We start from the raw sequence: 17,614 nt of genomic DNA on the forward strand, positions 1-17,614 counted from the left end.
GAAAAAAGCAGACACATATTTGCAAGAGAACATATAAACACCAAAGAAACAAAAATGTTCTCATTATGGCATGATTTCCTTAAGCCTGGAAATATGTCACCCCTTTTCTACAGGCATTTTATTTATTTCCAAGTTAATACTGTCTGATTTGCCTAATTTCTATGTTCATTAATCACATCTGGGTTCTTGTACATTCATACCAGAAGTCCAAAAATAACTTTCACACCAAAAATTCCATACACTACAAACACTTTCTAAAACACAGTTTTTGATTTTTGCAGACATCCCATCAACTATTTAAGCATGCACACATACAAACACGGTAAAATTACACTAGTTTATTGCAGAAATATGACACAGCCTCTCATGACACAGATCAAACATGAAGAAGCTCATTCTTATACAATAAAACTGAATGGCAACAAGTTGACGATTCCCCAAAAAGGACAAAAACACAGCAAAAGTATCATGCAAGTGGTCAGTATTACTTATCTGCTGTATTCAAAGTCTTCTTAAATCTAGTGGAAAAACTGATAGAAAACTAATACACAGATCTGATGTATAGTAAATGATGACAGAATGTTCAATTTAGGATTAAGTGTTTCTTAAAGCTTGCCGTAATTGCTATGATATTAAATTAATGGAGCTGTTCAGTCACTTACAACGTCAATTTGTTAGGATGTTAATTCATCATGGAGTTCCTCTAGAGCTTCTAATGGGTTTTTAGAAAAGCAGTTTTCGATTTATGGGTAGAATATGGTCTGTGGTTTATATTAATTGAAGATCCTATACCACAAATATGTAAGTTTATGTGTTTGACGAATTGGACAACCACTGTAGCCCTCATGTGACTTGATAGTGACTTAAGGTCATTGCACACTGAATCTGAAATTTCCATCCATATTTTTCACACGTTAAAAAATAAATACGACCTCACGTTGTGTCACTCATGTTTACACACTGCCTACGAAAGTTTTGTCCGTCATAAAAAAAATTCCGATCGGGTTCGATCATCTGCGTTTTTCGCATCTAGCAAGCATTTTGAGAGGCGTTTTGACAGTTCAGAGCCACCACACAAGCGAAATCCAGATTTGTCTGACAAGTTCATCCACTTCGTCTCGTAGCACAAAACATTGTAAAGGTCCTTGTTCTGTTCACAGAAATTAGTGGTCTTCATTATAATATGTGGCTCCAGTACTGACATCCTAAAGTAAACTTTGAATCGCCCGGGATAATCCCGCAGCTTCATTGTTTTGTTAATTTTTTTGCAACGGATGAATTAATATGCATCGGACTCAGTGTGCAAGGTTTCTGTGTGTGCCAAATTTTTAGAATCACGAATACGAAAAAACACACAGAAATTTTAGACTCAGTGTGCAATGACCCTTACACTTTTAAAACAATACAGTGACTTTGAAATTCATGTTTGAGGTATGACTACACAGTATGTAGCCTGTTTAGCAAGATTATCCTTGATAAGATGAAAGATATTTTGTGGTGTTTAATAATCTGCATCTGCTGTGGTGAATGTTTTACGTAATCAATATTGCACAATATCAGAGTAACGTGCAGAGTAACATATCAGAGTTCAGAAAAGGAAAAATTGTTGGTGCGTGTTTTGAGGTTGCATCTGTGACCAGGATAGCACGTCTCCAGAGCCACGGTATCCAGAGTAATGTCGGCATACCACCACAAAGTACAAACCACATCCAACAAGTGTAGCTGTTGACGCAAGAGGAAGCTGTCTGAAAGGGACATACTAACCCGGACTGTATCCAAAAAACACAAAACCACATTTGCCCAACTCACAACAGAATTAAATGTGCACCACCAAAACTGTTCATCGGGAGCTACACAGGGCCGGCTGCTGTAGCTAAGCCTTCGGTACTTATGCCAAAGCCAAATGTTGGTTTCAGTGGTGCCAGCAGTGCAAATCTGGGACAATGTGACACATGTGTTGTTCTCTAATGAGCCCACCTTCACTTTCCCACATCCGGAAGAGTTACTGTATGGAGAAGCCAACTGGGACAGCTGCATGCCCAGACGAGGGTGGATCAGTGATGGTTTGGGCAGCAATATCATGCCATTTCCTATTGTGCTAAATGTCCAACCCCTGTATATGAGCAATGTTAACGGTGCTGTCCCGGACATACTGACGGAAATAGCCACTGACGAAACCCAAGGACTTTCACAGACATGTCGTTAAAAGTAATAACAGATGCCAAGGTTTACAGCTGATGTACACTCTTTAAAGCCAAACAAGCATTTTGTTTGTTTTTTTTGTAAAGAAATGAATAGTATTATCCAGGATGGACACATGAAATTCTTCAAAACAATCAATCAAACAGACATTTCACATAAAGACATTTCATTTCATTAAAAGATTTCTATTTCAAATTTAAACTTTCATTAAAGAATACTGAAAAAAAAATGTATCAGTTTGAGCACCAAATCAGCATATTCAGCTGTGCCATCATAGGAATAAATTACATTTTAAATGGTTATTTTAAATTGTAAGACAATTTCATAATATTATTTTTTTATGTATTTTTATCAAATAAAACATTTTTTACAAATCTTACCGACCCCTTTGGTTTGGAATGGATTTGCTTTTTATTTTACAGGAAAGTAGAGGTGAAAATCTGATTGAACAGCTCTTGCACATCCTGAGCATGTCGACAAGCTTTTTTCAAACTTATCTGATCCTCTACAAGTCAATGGACACTTGGGACATCAACAATGCAAGACATGGGAGGTGTTTTCTCCTTGTTTTAAATAATAATTATGCATTATTAAATATCAGAACAGAAAGATCAATGAACAAGGTGAACATGTGGCATGCAGTGAGTGACGGCAATGATTGAACCAAATAAGCTGGCATTGTGCAAAAACTAAAAAAACAAGTTGCCACTTACATATCTTGGCCTACATAAAACATGAAAGCGGCGTGCACACACGACACAGACACGTACACATTGCCCAAGAAGCGCAGAGTGGTTACACACAACGGGTCGGGCATGGCTGCCCTATCTGCCCAGCATATATTTAAGGTTACTATTTTAGAAGCGGGTACTTCTGTTCTTTCACAAGCAGTAAATTAGTAAAACAGAGCTGGCTTGCAAGCTGTAAAGCAGGGCAGTCAACCCTGCCAAACAAGATATAGTGATCTGCCAGAGCACTTGATTTTCATAACCATTTTACTGAGCAATTAGACGTATCTGAAGCTGGCTAACATAAAACACCTTTGCCTGTCTTCCTTAAATAGCACTAACAAAGAAAGACAAGCTCAAATGGAAATACTTGTTGGAAGGCAGCTTGTGGATTATGTTCTCAGGATGAAGCTGGAAAGATCTGACGATGACATAACTTGTGGAATGTTCTCCATCTTGTGGTCGAAGAGATTTAATATTACATCAGTGAGCAGATCAACAACTCAAGTCCAAACTGTAAATTTTGGTACTTAAAAACAGAAAATCATGGAAAACAGATGACACAACACAGAAAAAAGATCTTAGGTCTCCGGGGTCCAGGAATGACAACGGGCGTTAGGAATGAATTTCCACTCCAAACAAGCAAGTTTTCAGGAATGCTCTTCAATTGCTGTGTTAATGTCACTGGTAAATGTGCCCCACCCAGAGTACCACTGACTGAGCCACCCACATGTTTGCGCCCATGCCAGCTGTGCCCTCATCAAACTTTTCCAAGAAAAACAGTTGGGCAAAAGGCACAAGCTTCTTAGTTTAAAACACTGTGGTGATCTGGCTACCTTAACATTTGATGCATTATCATCATTAATACAACTTCCCCGCAACATCTGGTTTGAGTGAGAGAATCACAGTTTGAAATGTGTTTTTACAGATTTGCGAGATGTTCTTCTCAGAGAAGGAGTCTGTGCAGATGTGAAATACCACACCTAGCATATCCCCCTCACCCAAAAGATCCTCACTGACAGACCACTGCCAAAATATGTGACTGTCCTCTCCGAACTCAACACACCAACGGCAGGAGCAACAGGAGCACTTAAGCTGAGCTCCAAAAGACATACCGAAGAGAGCTGTACAGAATTACAACACTGCTTCTTCTGTTTCAAATGTCATCAATGAGTCACTGTGATACACACATTTTCCTAATGGCTAGAATTAATGTTCAAAGTGGACAGTTTTGCCAATATACAGTATAATGACAGTAAAAGGTTTCCAATACTGAGAAATTAGGGTGTAGCTGCTTTCATTTGAAACAGCTGGAGCATAACTCAATGACTTTGGGGTTTTATTAATCAGTAGGTGCTGTAATTGAACTAACTGTGTAATTTTGTAGGCTGGAAAAATTGGTGCAAACCACAACTGCAAACAAAGTATTGTCTACTTTATGTTTGCAGTTGTGGTTTGTAACATTTACCCTCTTTCTCAAACTGTGAAATTACAAAATTAGCTCAGTAACTAAAAGGTATTAGACTATTAAGTTAACTGAGATGTTGTTTTTCACACATACTTCACCTGATACATGCAGGATCTGCATCACATTTCCATGCTTTCTAACTCTGACTTAACCCAGATTGGAAAAAAGTGCTTGTGGCAACATTTCTGCAAAATGATATTACATTGCCTCTTGCAAGTTTCACAACATTTTCACAGGAAAATGTCTAGGGATCGGCACTAGAAGTGCATTCGGTTTGAAACAGAATGCATATCGCACCATTTCGGAAATTAAGGGTGTGTTCACATTTGTAGTTTGGTTCGTTTGGTTCATTTAGTTCGGACCAAAAAGGAACATGGTACATTTGGTCCTGGTCTGCATAGCGTTCACACTGGCATTTTTGACAACAAACCTAAAAGCACAGTGAAACGTTCACAACTGAAACAAAAGGGAAAGGTGCGTTTGACTTAAAGCAGCGCTGAGCAGACCAAACAGTAAATGGGGACTTTGATGTCATGCACCCCCAACACCACTTTAAGTCGAATGCACCTAATGCCGTCTGCCGGATTAAGCATGCTTGTTGTGTGTATATGATTTTGTTTTCACCACCTGCAAGCTCACAAAGAGCTCATAAAAGACACTTTACCTCCTTGTTACTCCACGTTTGCCCTCTGCTCATTTTTTTTGGACACACCACTTGTTCCCTTCATGAAATCACGTTGTATAGTGTCACGTCTTATCATTACTTCCTGTTTTTGGTTTGTTTAGAAGTATTTGGTCTGTGTTGCATTCATATTTCATTCTAACCACATCAGAGTTTGTTTGGAAACGGACGGAGACCCATCTTTTTAGCGGATACATCGCAATTTTCTCTGGAATTGATTCTGAGCTTAGTTTTTAACAGCAGATGGTGGTCTAATCTAGTTTTTTTAAAGTGCACACTCAAATACTCACAAAGAATAGCGCTGAAGAGCATCATGTAATTCATTTTATTGCACCTCAGCTTAGAATGTAATGTGATGTAAACACAGTACACTGTGAACACCCTTGTGATTTGCTTCAACTTTTTTAAACTTTATGAATGATTATTTTTGGTTCAAGTGTGCGTAAGAAATTGAAAGCAAGCAGAATATGGCTGTTCCTAGCATGCAGTGACATCTGCTGTTGAATCGATTTGAGAGAGAATCGTGATGCATTCTGAAAATCTCACGCAGAATGTCAATGCAGAATCATTTCTCAATTCGTAATGCATCGATTTATTTTCCCAGCCCTAAAACTGAGTGTTAACAAAAGCAAATGCCTGATAAAAACGTATTTGCAATGCCTTTTTAGCTTGATTCTACAAGTCTTTGGCTTCTACAAGCTCTTTTATATTGTCTACTGTTTCACTTGCCTCGTACCTGAGCATTCTGCATCACGAGTGCAATGCTGGGCCAGGTGGGCTATCGAGTTTATTACATCAGAAAAGCCATAAATATGGAGCTGGTTATGTAATGCAAATCTCAAAATGTATTACCTTGCAAATCATGCAATATGTTACAAGTGTTTTAAGCAAGGCTCTTACAAGGTGCTTAAAGTGCTTGAAGTACTTGAATTTGACTTTGATACTGAAGGCCTGGAAAACCCTTGAAAATAGCAATATTCCTGAAGAGATACTTGAAAAGTGCTAGAATTATTGAAAGACAATGTATCTTTGAAATATGAGTTTAATTCTTTTTTTTTAATAATCACATATCTTTTCACGTAAAATTCACACAATTAAAAAAAACATTTTTGCCTATTTCAGTTAATGTCATAAAACTATCCAACTAAACCAGTGGTGAACCAAATCAACTGAGTGAGTCATTTAAGCTGGAGCCAATCTGATTGATTCAAACTTTTTTTCATAGTGTTTCACTAGCAAAAACCAGATCAATTTAAAAGAGCCATTCATTTTCAAATTTTTATTCCTTGCAATGATTTTAAAAAGCATTTAAAAACCATTGTGTCACAACACTGTTCACTGTTTCGAAGTGCTCCAATCAGTTCACAAATCATTTGATTCAGATTGGGCCTTTAAATTGCGAATCATTTGATTTTGATCAGGACTTCGGAGCAGGTTCGCAAATCAATTTACTTAGAACTGAATTTGGCGTATTGTTAATTATTTGATTTGCGACTTCAGAGTGGGATCTTGAATAATTCCTACAACTCTGAGTCTTTGTATTTATTTAATAAATGATTTGATTCAGAACGGAACTTCGGAACAATTTCGCTAATTTTTTTTTCAGATTTTTTTCTTAACCAGTAGAAAACAACCAACAATAAGTGAGATCTCTGATTGAAGTCCTTGAAAATAAAAAAAAAGTCCTTGAAAGTCCAGGAATTTTATTTTACAGCATCTGTACGAACCCCGTTTAAGGTCATAACAGTAATGTCAAGGAAACCACACAAAAACAAGTCTCAATTAATGATCTGCCTCTGCCCCACATCGTAACACTTGACTTCACATTTGGCTGTACGTTTGGCTTTGTTTGAAACCAAATGCACTTAATGAGCCTATGGATGTAGCTTTCAACATAAAATATTGCATTTACACATTTCATACAAAAAAGGAATATATAAAGAAAAAGAAAGAAGCCAGTGTATGTGAAAGAGAGAGAAAATGATGGAGCTCTGATCTCACAAAGGCTATTTGTCCTAGTCCAACATTCAGGAAACCACTTCGGCAAGCAAACCTCCCTCTGTCTATGTGCATATTTCACTGAAAGTTCAAATGTCAAATCATAGATCCACATTGTCTGCTGTCTAGTCCTTTCAGAGTCTATAAACCTTTTTCTGTTTTTCCACTCTCATAGGATCCTATTCAGTAATGTTGGATTTTAATACTCAATAAACAAGTCGGCAATCTGACAACAGTACGCCCACCAACAACTTACACTGTTTACATTAAATGCCCAGCAAAATATGACTGACAGCTCAGCGCACTCATTTCCTGCTGCAAAAGCTCCCACCTGCGTCCCTCTGGAGGAGTTGGCCTGTGAGTTTAAGAGAGTCACCGTGTAAATCTGTCAGCTGGGGAAGAGTGAGACGAATAAATAAAATAAAAATTAGAATCAATCCCTCGTTTCTTTAGCTGGCTGCAGAAAGCAGGCTGTATAAGAGCGAAAAAGCCGGGACCTGCCAAAAATCACAAGTACATGAGTGAAGCTTGGGAGAGACTGACATCTAAATGGGGATTACACGCTTGTTTGTGCGCCTGCTTTTATATAACATTGCTCACACTTCTTATGATTGCGATTATGAACCACAAAAACTGTGAATCAAAGGTTTCTATGGGGATTCTCTGTGAGATTAATGTGTGCAGAGTTTTCATCAGTGCACAGACCAGGTGAACTCCCTTATCTTCACATGTGTAATTGTTCCAATGTGACTGTCAAATGCATCTGGCTAAACTCTAACGTGCTGCTTAGCTCTTATGTATTTTTTTCCTCTAAATGGGTCCAGTAAATCGGTCATGACATGCTCTTGAACACACATACTCACTAACAAACAGCAGAAATACCAGCTAATGACAGTGGAAACATTTGGAATGAGAGACATTCAACTGAATAAAGCAAAAAAGGACAAGAGATGGACTCCTACTCAAGGTTACAATTAAAGTGAACATGAAATTGTCCCTATTTGCTTTAATGCACACAATTCCAATGGAGGAAAAAAGTTAGACTTTATAATCTTTAATTAACTCTTTCCCCACCAAACACAAAATTTTCCAGGTTTCCAAGTTTTCATAATCTCCCGATCAAAAACACAGGTGAGGAAGATGCAAAAACAAACAATCTAATATGTAATCCTGCTGTAGTGTATGATAAAAACAATTTCCTCAGGCTTTAGGCCAAATTGTTGCTTTTTTTTAATGAAACTTACCTACATTCAAGTGTTGATATAAAAAAGGATGCTTGAAGCTAAAATAAAACAGATTTTAAGTTGAGGCTCTGTTTTTTATTATAATGCATGTTCAGATACTCATTCACCAAAATATTCTGGGATCCATAACATTTCAGTAAAAATTATGAAAAATGTTGATGCTGGCTGGTAAATTTTTTCAAAAACTCTGGCAGGAAAAGAATTTTAAAAAACTCCATTCCATATTTTGACATGTTAAACATCTTGCTCTCCATTCCATATTTTTGCTTGTTAAACATCTTTCCTTAGTCTTTTTTTCTCTCTCTCTTTATTTATTTAAATTTTACATTTTTATGATTTAAGGAATTATTAGCTTTTAAAAACTCACAAACCCCCTCCAGTTCCCTCTCGGACACCCAGGGGTTTGCAAACCTTGGGAAACACTGGGATAAATGGACAAGTAATTGAAAATTGTTGAGAAAAGAGAGAGGGAATGGAACTGGGGCACAACACAGGCCAGATTCAAATCCACATCTCCCATACGAGCTCATTGTTAGACCACACCTCTGACAGACAGAAGCATTTTGATGAATCCCTTTTGAGTTTCTCCCACCTTTAAGGTCATATCAGTGCAAAGAGTATACAGTAATACTGTTCACGAGTGGAGATCTTTACAAGCAGGACGGTTTATAAACCTACAATAAATCAGTGAAGTTCAACTTCAAGATCATCTCTTGAAGAGTGTGCAGGCGTGTATCTGCGGTGGCCTTTCAACATTCCACTGTAATCCACACTAACCAGAGATAATTTACTAAGCAGTTAGTTTGTTCAATCATAAAACCCTCTCAGCAGCATTTTGGGGTGTATGTGTGTGTTTTTATAGTCCCGAAGGTCTGAAAGGCAAGGCAACATAACAAATTATGATTAATGCCATGCACACACCCAGTCTTTCTGTGACCCTCTATTACTCACACAGAACTGCCTGATCTGCCCAATCTGTCATAGACACTCCTCAGACAGAAACACAAACACGTGCCAGTCACTCACATCCGCCATTTACAAGCATCACAGCAAAGGTCATCCCTCTTTCAGTTTGCCAAAGGATTCCAATGAGTCTACTTTATATACAATACTGTTTATAGAAAGTATAGTATTAGAAAGGAGCTAGAAAGTATTTTATGTTTTGTTTTTGAAAGTAGTCTCTTATGCTCACCAAGGCTGCATTAATTTGTTCAGACAGACAGTACAAAAAGCAATATTGTGAAATACTAAAATGCAATTCATTCCTGACACTGAATTTTCAGCAGGCATTACTCCAGTCTTCAGTGTCGCATGATCCTTCAGAAATCATTCAAAAATGCTGATTTGGTGCTCAAGATACATTTGTCAATCCTTGCTGAATAAAGGTATTCCAAAAAAAAAAAAAAAAAAAACCTACTGACCCCAAACAGTACTGTAGTGTATAAACACATGCACAAACACTACGCTTCAACTTCTGAAAACCACAGATCATAAACAACTGAACCATGCCAAAGTGAAAACTAGATGAAAGGTAAAGGTGTGCCACTGGAGTGGAAAGACTGATTGCTGTTTTGAACTTCTTCACACTAGTCGAGCTACATAACAGCGATGCACTTGAGCGCTGTCCAAGAGAGTGAGTTAACACACGCGTGTTCGGTTAGTGTACACACACCAAATCACAGTCCAGCCAAAAGTAACACCTGCTCTTAAAGTAAATAGGACAGATGCTCATACTCCTGCTTCAAAAGAAAGAGAGAGACTCAGTGACCCCCACTAATACACTGTATACCGGTCCTCTCTCTCTCTGGTTTGGAGTTTAATTCCTGATAATGTCCTGATATTTCCCTAACCCCTACTAACCACCATCAATCCGGAATAACACTGTCAAACAAATTATAAGCACAACAAAAAACAATTACAACAAGTTTGGCGTCAGTACACTTTATTCAGCAAGGATGCATTAAAGGAAAAGTTCACTTTCAGAACAAGTATTTACTGATAATTTTCTCACTCCCTTGTCATCCAAGATGTTCATGTCTTTCTTTCTTCAGTCGTAAAGAAATTATGGTTTTTGAGGAAAACATTTCAGGATTTCTCTCCATATTAGGGCTGGGTATCGTTCAAAAATTTTCGATAACGATGCCAACGCTGATACCTTGACTTCAATACCGGTTCCTGAACGATACTTTTTTCCGATACCAATTTTATGAATTAAATTTTAACAAAAGTACATTATCTCAATATAATTGTTTTTCAGCTTATTGACATTTATACAGATTCAAAGACTCCTGAGCCATTGCACAAAGGAAAAAAAATATATCCAACACAATAAATCAGTGAAAATAATTTTAATATAGCTCAATATATTTTCAGTTTACATATCTGTTAGGCTACATTCACACTAGAGTCATAATCATAATTTCTATTAATTTTCCACTAATTTACTGACAAAAGTTTATATGGCTTCTCTCTTCTGCAATCGCTGTTCTGACTCAGAGGACATAACATATTTCAACAACATTACATGGCCAAAACACATTTGATGGCAAACGGAAGTTATTACAAACACTCGCTGGTGGTTTAAAATGAGTTTTGAGTAAAAGCAGAATATAAATGAAGAGTTCAGATGCAAAACCAGCTAAAAGCCATCTCTGTCAAAAATTAGATAACGATACTGAGTGAATGCTCCTGACACATATACGTCCACGAAATACTTTTACTTCAAACTCGTTAAATTCCAGCCTCAGCCCAATCAGAAGTACCGGTACTTCCATAGAAACCTATACAAAGTAACCAGAAAGAAATGCTCATTTTAAAGAAATACGTCAGATGGATTTAGAGGCTTTTGCATCTGAACTCTTCAAATCTTATTTATTTTCTTATGTAGCATCATGCTACAGTGTTCGTGAATGATCACGTAACACACACTTTCGGTCATGTAGTATGGACAGACACCAGTGTAAACATAGCCTTACATCCAAGGGGGTTGTAATGCTTTCACATGACAGCCTCACATGTGAGCCACATCTCTTGAGTGTAACCAGTGTAAATTAGCAGGTGTGTCCACTCTGCACAGGACCAAGAGAGCTATAGAGAGCACACTGGTTCAAATGCTTTTGGATCGCTCTCATGGATGCGCCGTGTGAGGACGGTTTGTTGCTGCGTCGACCAAGGCGCACACACAGTGGAGCGCACCACTCCACTTCGCTCTGAAGGGCTATGCGTTCTGCGTTCAGTGTGAAAGTCGCCGATCTGTGCGGCGCCGCTTCTAGTCGAACAGGCTGATTGAAACACTTACGTTGACAAGTTTTACCCCTTTGGTATCGAAGTTTGGTACCGAACAACAAGAGATTTTTACAATACTCAATGGTATTGAGCCATTTCGGTCGGTGCCTAAAAAGTATCAAACTCAATACCCAGCCCTACTCCATATAGTGGACTTCTATGGTGCCCCCGAGTTTAAATTTCCAAAATGCAGTTTAAATGCAGCTTCAAAGGGCTCAGCTTAGGGCTCTACACGATCCCAGCCAAGGAAGAAGGGTCTTATCTAGCGAAACGATTGGTTATTTTCTAAAAAAAAACCTGACAGTTTATACACTTTTTAACCTCAAATGCTCATCTTGTCTAGCTCTGTGTGAACTCTGTGTATTCCGGGTCAATACAGTTAGAGTATGTCGAAAAACTCCCATGTCATTTTCTCCTCTAATTTCAAAATTGTCCTACATCACTGCAGAAGTACCAACCCAGTGTTTACAAAGTGAACATGCAAAGAAGATCAAACGCCCTTTACAAAAAAAAAGGTAAAACAGCGATGTAGTTTTTGATGAGAAAATGAGATGGGTGTTTTTCGACCTACCCAAACTGTCATGAACCGGAATACACAACGTTCACGCAGAGCTAGACAAGACAAGCATTTGAGGTTAAAAAGTATATCAATTGTCAATTAAAAAAAGTAAATAAATAAATAACTGATTGTTTCATTAGATAAGACCCTTCTTCCTTGGCTGGGATTGTGTAGAGCCCTTTGAAGCTGCATTTTAACTGTATTTTGGATGTTTAAAATCGAGGGCACCATAGAAGTCCACTACATGGAGAGAAATCCTAAAATGTTTTCCACAAAAAACATAATTTTTTCACACCTGAAGAAAGAAAAACAAACATCTTGGATGACAAGTAAATCTGTAAATTTTTGTTCTGGAAGTGAAATTCTTTACATTTATTAAAAAAAGTGCAAGTAAAGACATGTATAATGTTTCAAATAAAGGCTTCTCTTTTGAAATATTAAGCAACTTCTCAACATTGATAAGCTGAAAATTTAGCTTTTTCATCACAGGAATAAATTCCATTTTAAAATATATTATATAGAAAAAAATATTCTAATAATATTCCACAATATTATGGTTTCCTGTCATTTTGAACAAATAAATGCAGACTTGGTGAGCATAAGAGACATTTAGACAAACTGCGTCCACACTGCCAAGACCAACTAATTTTTTTGACAAAATACACAGACATCCGGGAAAGTTGATCATGAAATTAGATGCACCACACATTTAATAATGCACTAAACAATGAAACTGTGTCTTATGAAGGGAACACTAATAAGGACTGTGCCAGCATGAGTCTTTCACCACAGTATGAGGGTCAGTGAATGATCTGACTGGAGTCTGTGTCTCCATCACCAAACACAAGCTCATTATCAATGTTTTTGGCACAATTAGTCTTATTCTTCATTCTTTCTTAATGACTTGTTCAAGCAATATTACGTCTTTATATACTATTGCATGATTTCATTATATTTTGCATGATCCATTTTTTATTTGTTATTATTATTATGTGATTATTTGCAGTTTTTCAGTTATTTGTTTACAGTTTCTCATTCTATGCACCTGCAGATACTCTGGCAATACCACTGTGGAGTTTTTCATGCTAATGAAGCAAACTGAAAATAAAGATTGAAGAGAGAGTGTGTTTCTGTGGGCAAAACAAATATTACCATGTACCTCAAGCAGAGAATAACAGACTCCAGTTTTCCTTTGCTTGGCTTTATGAGTGCAGCACATCTCTGGCTGTCCATAGCTCATTTGTTCAATCATTTCACACAATACATCCAAAATACTCTCCATCTATTCTGCAAGTTTGCCATGCATATACATGCAACGTGTCAATAGTTTGATTTTCTGCACAGGCAGTGAGGAAGACAGCTGTTGTCCCCCATTTAACTTGATTCAGGAATGTAGATGTTTCACAGATTGCAGTGTAAAATATGCTGAAATAAGGAATTCGGATCTCTCTACATGCACATGTGGCCATAACATTACAAAGCTTTTGCTGTGGACAAGACTGGCTCTATGTAATGTGTTTTGGAGGAGTTTAGGTGCTGACTGGCAACCCGAGGGTGCTCCTGGTGAAGGTGTTGATGGTAAAGGGTGAGTCTTGAGCAGATGACAGATGAAAGTGGTTGAGAACCTACTTAACAGCCTCTTGGAAAAAGCTGAAGTGTACCTCAAGAATGCATCGCTGTATTTGCTTAACGGAAAAGTTCACCTTTAAAATGAAAACATAGGCATCATTTACTGACTCTCTTGCTGTTACAATACTGTATGATTTTCTTTTCATCCGTGGCACAAAAGGGAGATGTTAGACAGGAATAACATGAAGGGGAGTAAATGATGACAATGTACAGTTTTGGTTATGTATTTTTGGTTCACTGCTCAGACAATAACTGACTGGTTTCCATCTTTCTATCTACTTAACCCTGTAAAGCCTGAAATACTGGTCCGAGTCAGAACTTTTTTTTTTTAATGAAACAGTTTAGCGAAATATAGAAGAATATCTAAACTGCATATGTGTTTTATGGTTTGTATCATACTTGATACATCAGGCTTTTATGAAAATATCTTTTATGAAAGATATTTTGGAAATTTCCTACCATATCTATATCAAGTCTTAATTTTTAATATTTAGATTTTTTTCCACCCTCAGATTCCAGATTTTCAAATAGTTGATGATGTATCAAATATTTCAGATGATGTATAAATCTCAATTTCAAAAATTTCAAAATCTTTTGGCTGGTTTTGTGGTCCAGGGTCACATATAGTATGATATGGTGAGATTCCGGAGGAGTACAAAAACACATCAGTTTTACTCAGAGGCCCAAAGTGAGTAAAAATATGCTAAATTTAGGATGAATTTGTAATTTAAGTCAGAGATTTTATAGCAATATAGCAGAATATTTACATTAAATGCATTTTAATATCAGTTGTCACACTGTAAATCCCGGTAATGCATCTTAGTAAGATTTAAAACAAAGCTCTTTAGTTTTACTCTTTAATTGTTGCAAGTTTTGTTACAAAGGCCTTAGAAATTTGTGATACAGTAGCGTTTATAATGTGTTAATATCCTGACAGATTATAGACGAATTAAGTAGGCGGCTGGTCCGTGTGCACATTATATCATTAAGATGTAATGACAGACCACTGACCCCTTTCACAAACACACTCTGGCAGAATGAAAGCATGTACCGCTCATGGTAATGTTATTTTCAATTTCATACAAACACAACGACACAGACCGCTTTTTATGACAATACACGATGACCCATGTGCTCTACATCTCTCTCTAGCTCTCACAGCCCTCTGCACATTTACTTTGACAGCTCAACATAAATAAACTCAAGTGCAGAAATACTCACATTTTTTACACCAGTGATTTATTATTTTGTTCCAATGGAACATAGTATTAAACTGCCTATTGTAAACATTTCAGCAATGATTAACAAAACAGTTTTTAAACACAATACATAAAAACGTCATTATAATTGGCTGTGGTATGGTCTACAAATAGACTATATTATCAAAAATCTAAATCAAAACATTCCTTTGTCTTACCAAGACAGAGAATGACTGCAGTATCTAACCTCTGAATACCCTTCAGAAAAATATAATGCAAGTGTTAAACACACAGATTGTACATTAAGATATAAATAACACACACAAGCTGATGCCTGTTGCATTAACATAGATGCAGCATGAATATGGGTTGGTTTACTTTGACAGAGAGATCTGTATGATCTGTAGTTTGCATCAGAAGGTATAAACTGCTTGTGTTTAAAAGACATCAGTGCATAAGTGAATAAGAAAAATAAACAGTTCTTCATTCTATATGATTAGAAGTTAAAGGAATTGTTGTCATCATGTACTCAAGCTTATGTTGTTCCAAACCTGCATGACTTTGTTCAATTGACAGTCACCCAGTCCCCATTCACTTTCATTTGTTGGGGGGAAAAAAGATGCTGTTAAAGTGAATGGTGACTGAAACGGTCTGTCTAACATTGCACTGTGTCCACACAGGTTTGTTACAGGTCCATGACTTTTATTTTTGATTAAACGGTCTTTTCAAACGAACTTCACGGGTGTAAATATCCCCCAAAAGCCTCAAAACTTGTCTGACTTCAGGTGAGGACGCAAAAAAGCAAACCTGTCCAAACACGCCTAACAAAAAAAAGCGCAGAAACCTCAGGAAATCCAACATCTGCCTCGGCTACACACAACGGAAATGTTGGACACTTTGATGCCGTGACGAGACAGCAGTCGGTACAAGTCTCCAAACACTGAGGAAAGCGATAGGAAGGAGAGCGGAATCTTACCGAGATACTGCCTGATCTCCAGCAGAACTTTAGGGGGTCCTCCGTTCAGCTGGTAAAACAGTGAGCCGAGACAGAAGAGCAGCAGTGTGGCCATGCAAAAACCATAATCGCGCAGGGAGAAGCGAAGCCCGAGAGCCGATAACCAGAATCCCTTCCTGCTGTTCCGATCCGTACTGTGACTCGCGCTGTGATTGTTTAGACGGGGACTGCTGCTGTAATTCTTCATCGTCTCCTCACATGGAAGCGCCGAGAATGGTCGTCACCCATCCGCCTCTTTAGATAACAACTTTTTAGTCAACATTTAAACCAAAACTAAGTGAAGTCACTTCACAGACCGATGCACGCAAACACACGCGTTCGGATGTTCGCCCCCAGCTCGGACGTGTTTTCTCGACTGCTCTGGCTGAGCTATTTTTGCGAATGAAGTTGGGAATCCATCCTCTGCTTTTTGGGGTTAGTGTCGGTGTCAGATTACTGAATGTGGAGGAAAAAGTTCAACCGGAGGATGGACTCGTATTCACGCGGTGCCGTGTGCCGCTCAGCACCACCAGGCGGAAGACGCGTGAAAACGCGCTAAAGAATGAGCAGCGTCAGTGCAGCCTGTTAAGAAAAACTAATAAAACACATTCTGCTGCAAAACCACTAATCACTTTAAACTCTTAGAAATATATTAATAAAAATACATCTTCAATATAAAAGATCATCAAGGACTGTCTGTCTACAGTTGAAGTCAAAAGTTTACGTACCCTGCAGAATCTGCCAAATGTTCATTATTTTTTTATGCAAGCAGGATTATGCAAGCAGCATGTTATTTTTTTTAGTACTGACCTGAATAAGATATTTCACATAAAAGGCATTTACATAGAAAATAATAGTTGCATTTATAAAAAATGACTCAGTCCAAAAGTTTACATAAACTTGATTCCTAATACTGTGTTCTTACCTGAATGATCCACAGCTGTTTTTTTGTTTGTTTTTATAGTGATAGTTGTTCACGACTCCCTTGTTTGTCCTGAACAGCGTTTTGTGTATTTGAACCCTTTCCAACAATGACTGTATGATTTTGAGATCTATCTTTTGACACTGAAGACAACTGAGGGACTCGTATGCAACTATTACAGAAGGTTCAAACGCTCGCTGATGCTCCAGATGGAATAATTGTGCATTAAAAGCCAGGGGTGTAAACTTTTGAACAGAATGAAGATGTGTTTACTTATTTTTCCTAAATATCATATATTTATTTTTCATTTACTATTGCCCTTCAGACGCTACTGAAGATACTTACATTTCCTACAAGACAAATTTAGTGAAATTTACCCTGATCTTCAAATTCAAAAAGTTATGAGTCCCTCAGTTGTCCTCAGTGTGAAAAGATGGATCTCAAAATCATACAGTCACTGTTGGAAAGTGTTAAAATACACAAAAATGCTGAAAAACCACAGAATCTTGAACATCAGGGATTTTAGGACAAACAAGGGACTCATGAACAACTATCACTAAACAAACAAATACATCTGTGGATCATTCAGGTAAAAACAGTATTAAGAATAAAGCGTATGTAAACTTTTGAACTGGGTCATTTTTATAAATTCATCTATTATTTTCTCTTGTGGACTATATGTAAATGTCTTTCATGTGAATTAT

At 37.5% G+C, this 17,614-nt stretch overlaps 1 protein-coding gene across 1 annotated transcript in view; it reads right to left on the minus strand.

Annotated features, from left to right (window-relative positions):
• The window catches only part of usta (uronyl 2-sulfotransferase a), a 66,404-nt gene extending 49,898 nt beyond the window's left edge, over positions 1 to 16,506 (minus strand). The window contains exon 1 of the mRNA XM_051139453.1: positions 15,971 to 16,506. Within this exon, the coding sequence (XP_050995410.1) occupies positions 15,971 to 16,196 (226 nt within the window). The 5' untranslated portion in view covers positions 16,197 to 16,506. The remainder of the gene's footprint in view (positions 1 to 15,970) is intronic.
• Positions 16,507 to 17,614: the final 1,108 nt, after the last annotated feature.

This window comes from Labeo rohita, chromosome 20 (genome assembly GCF_022985175.1).
Source record: "Labeo rohita strain BAU-BD-2019 chromosome 20, IGBB_LRoh.1.0, whole genome shotgun sequence".
Lineage (NCBI taxonomy): Eukaryota > Metazoa > Chordata > Actinopteri > Cypriniformes > Cyprinidae > Labeo > Labeo rohita.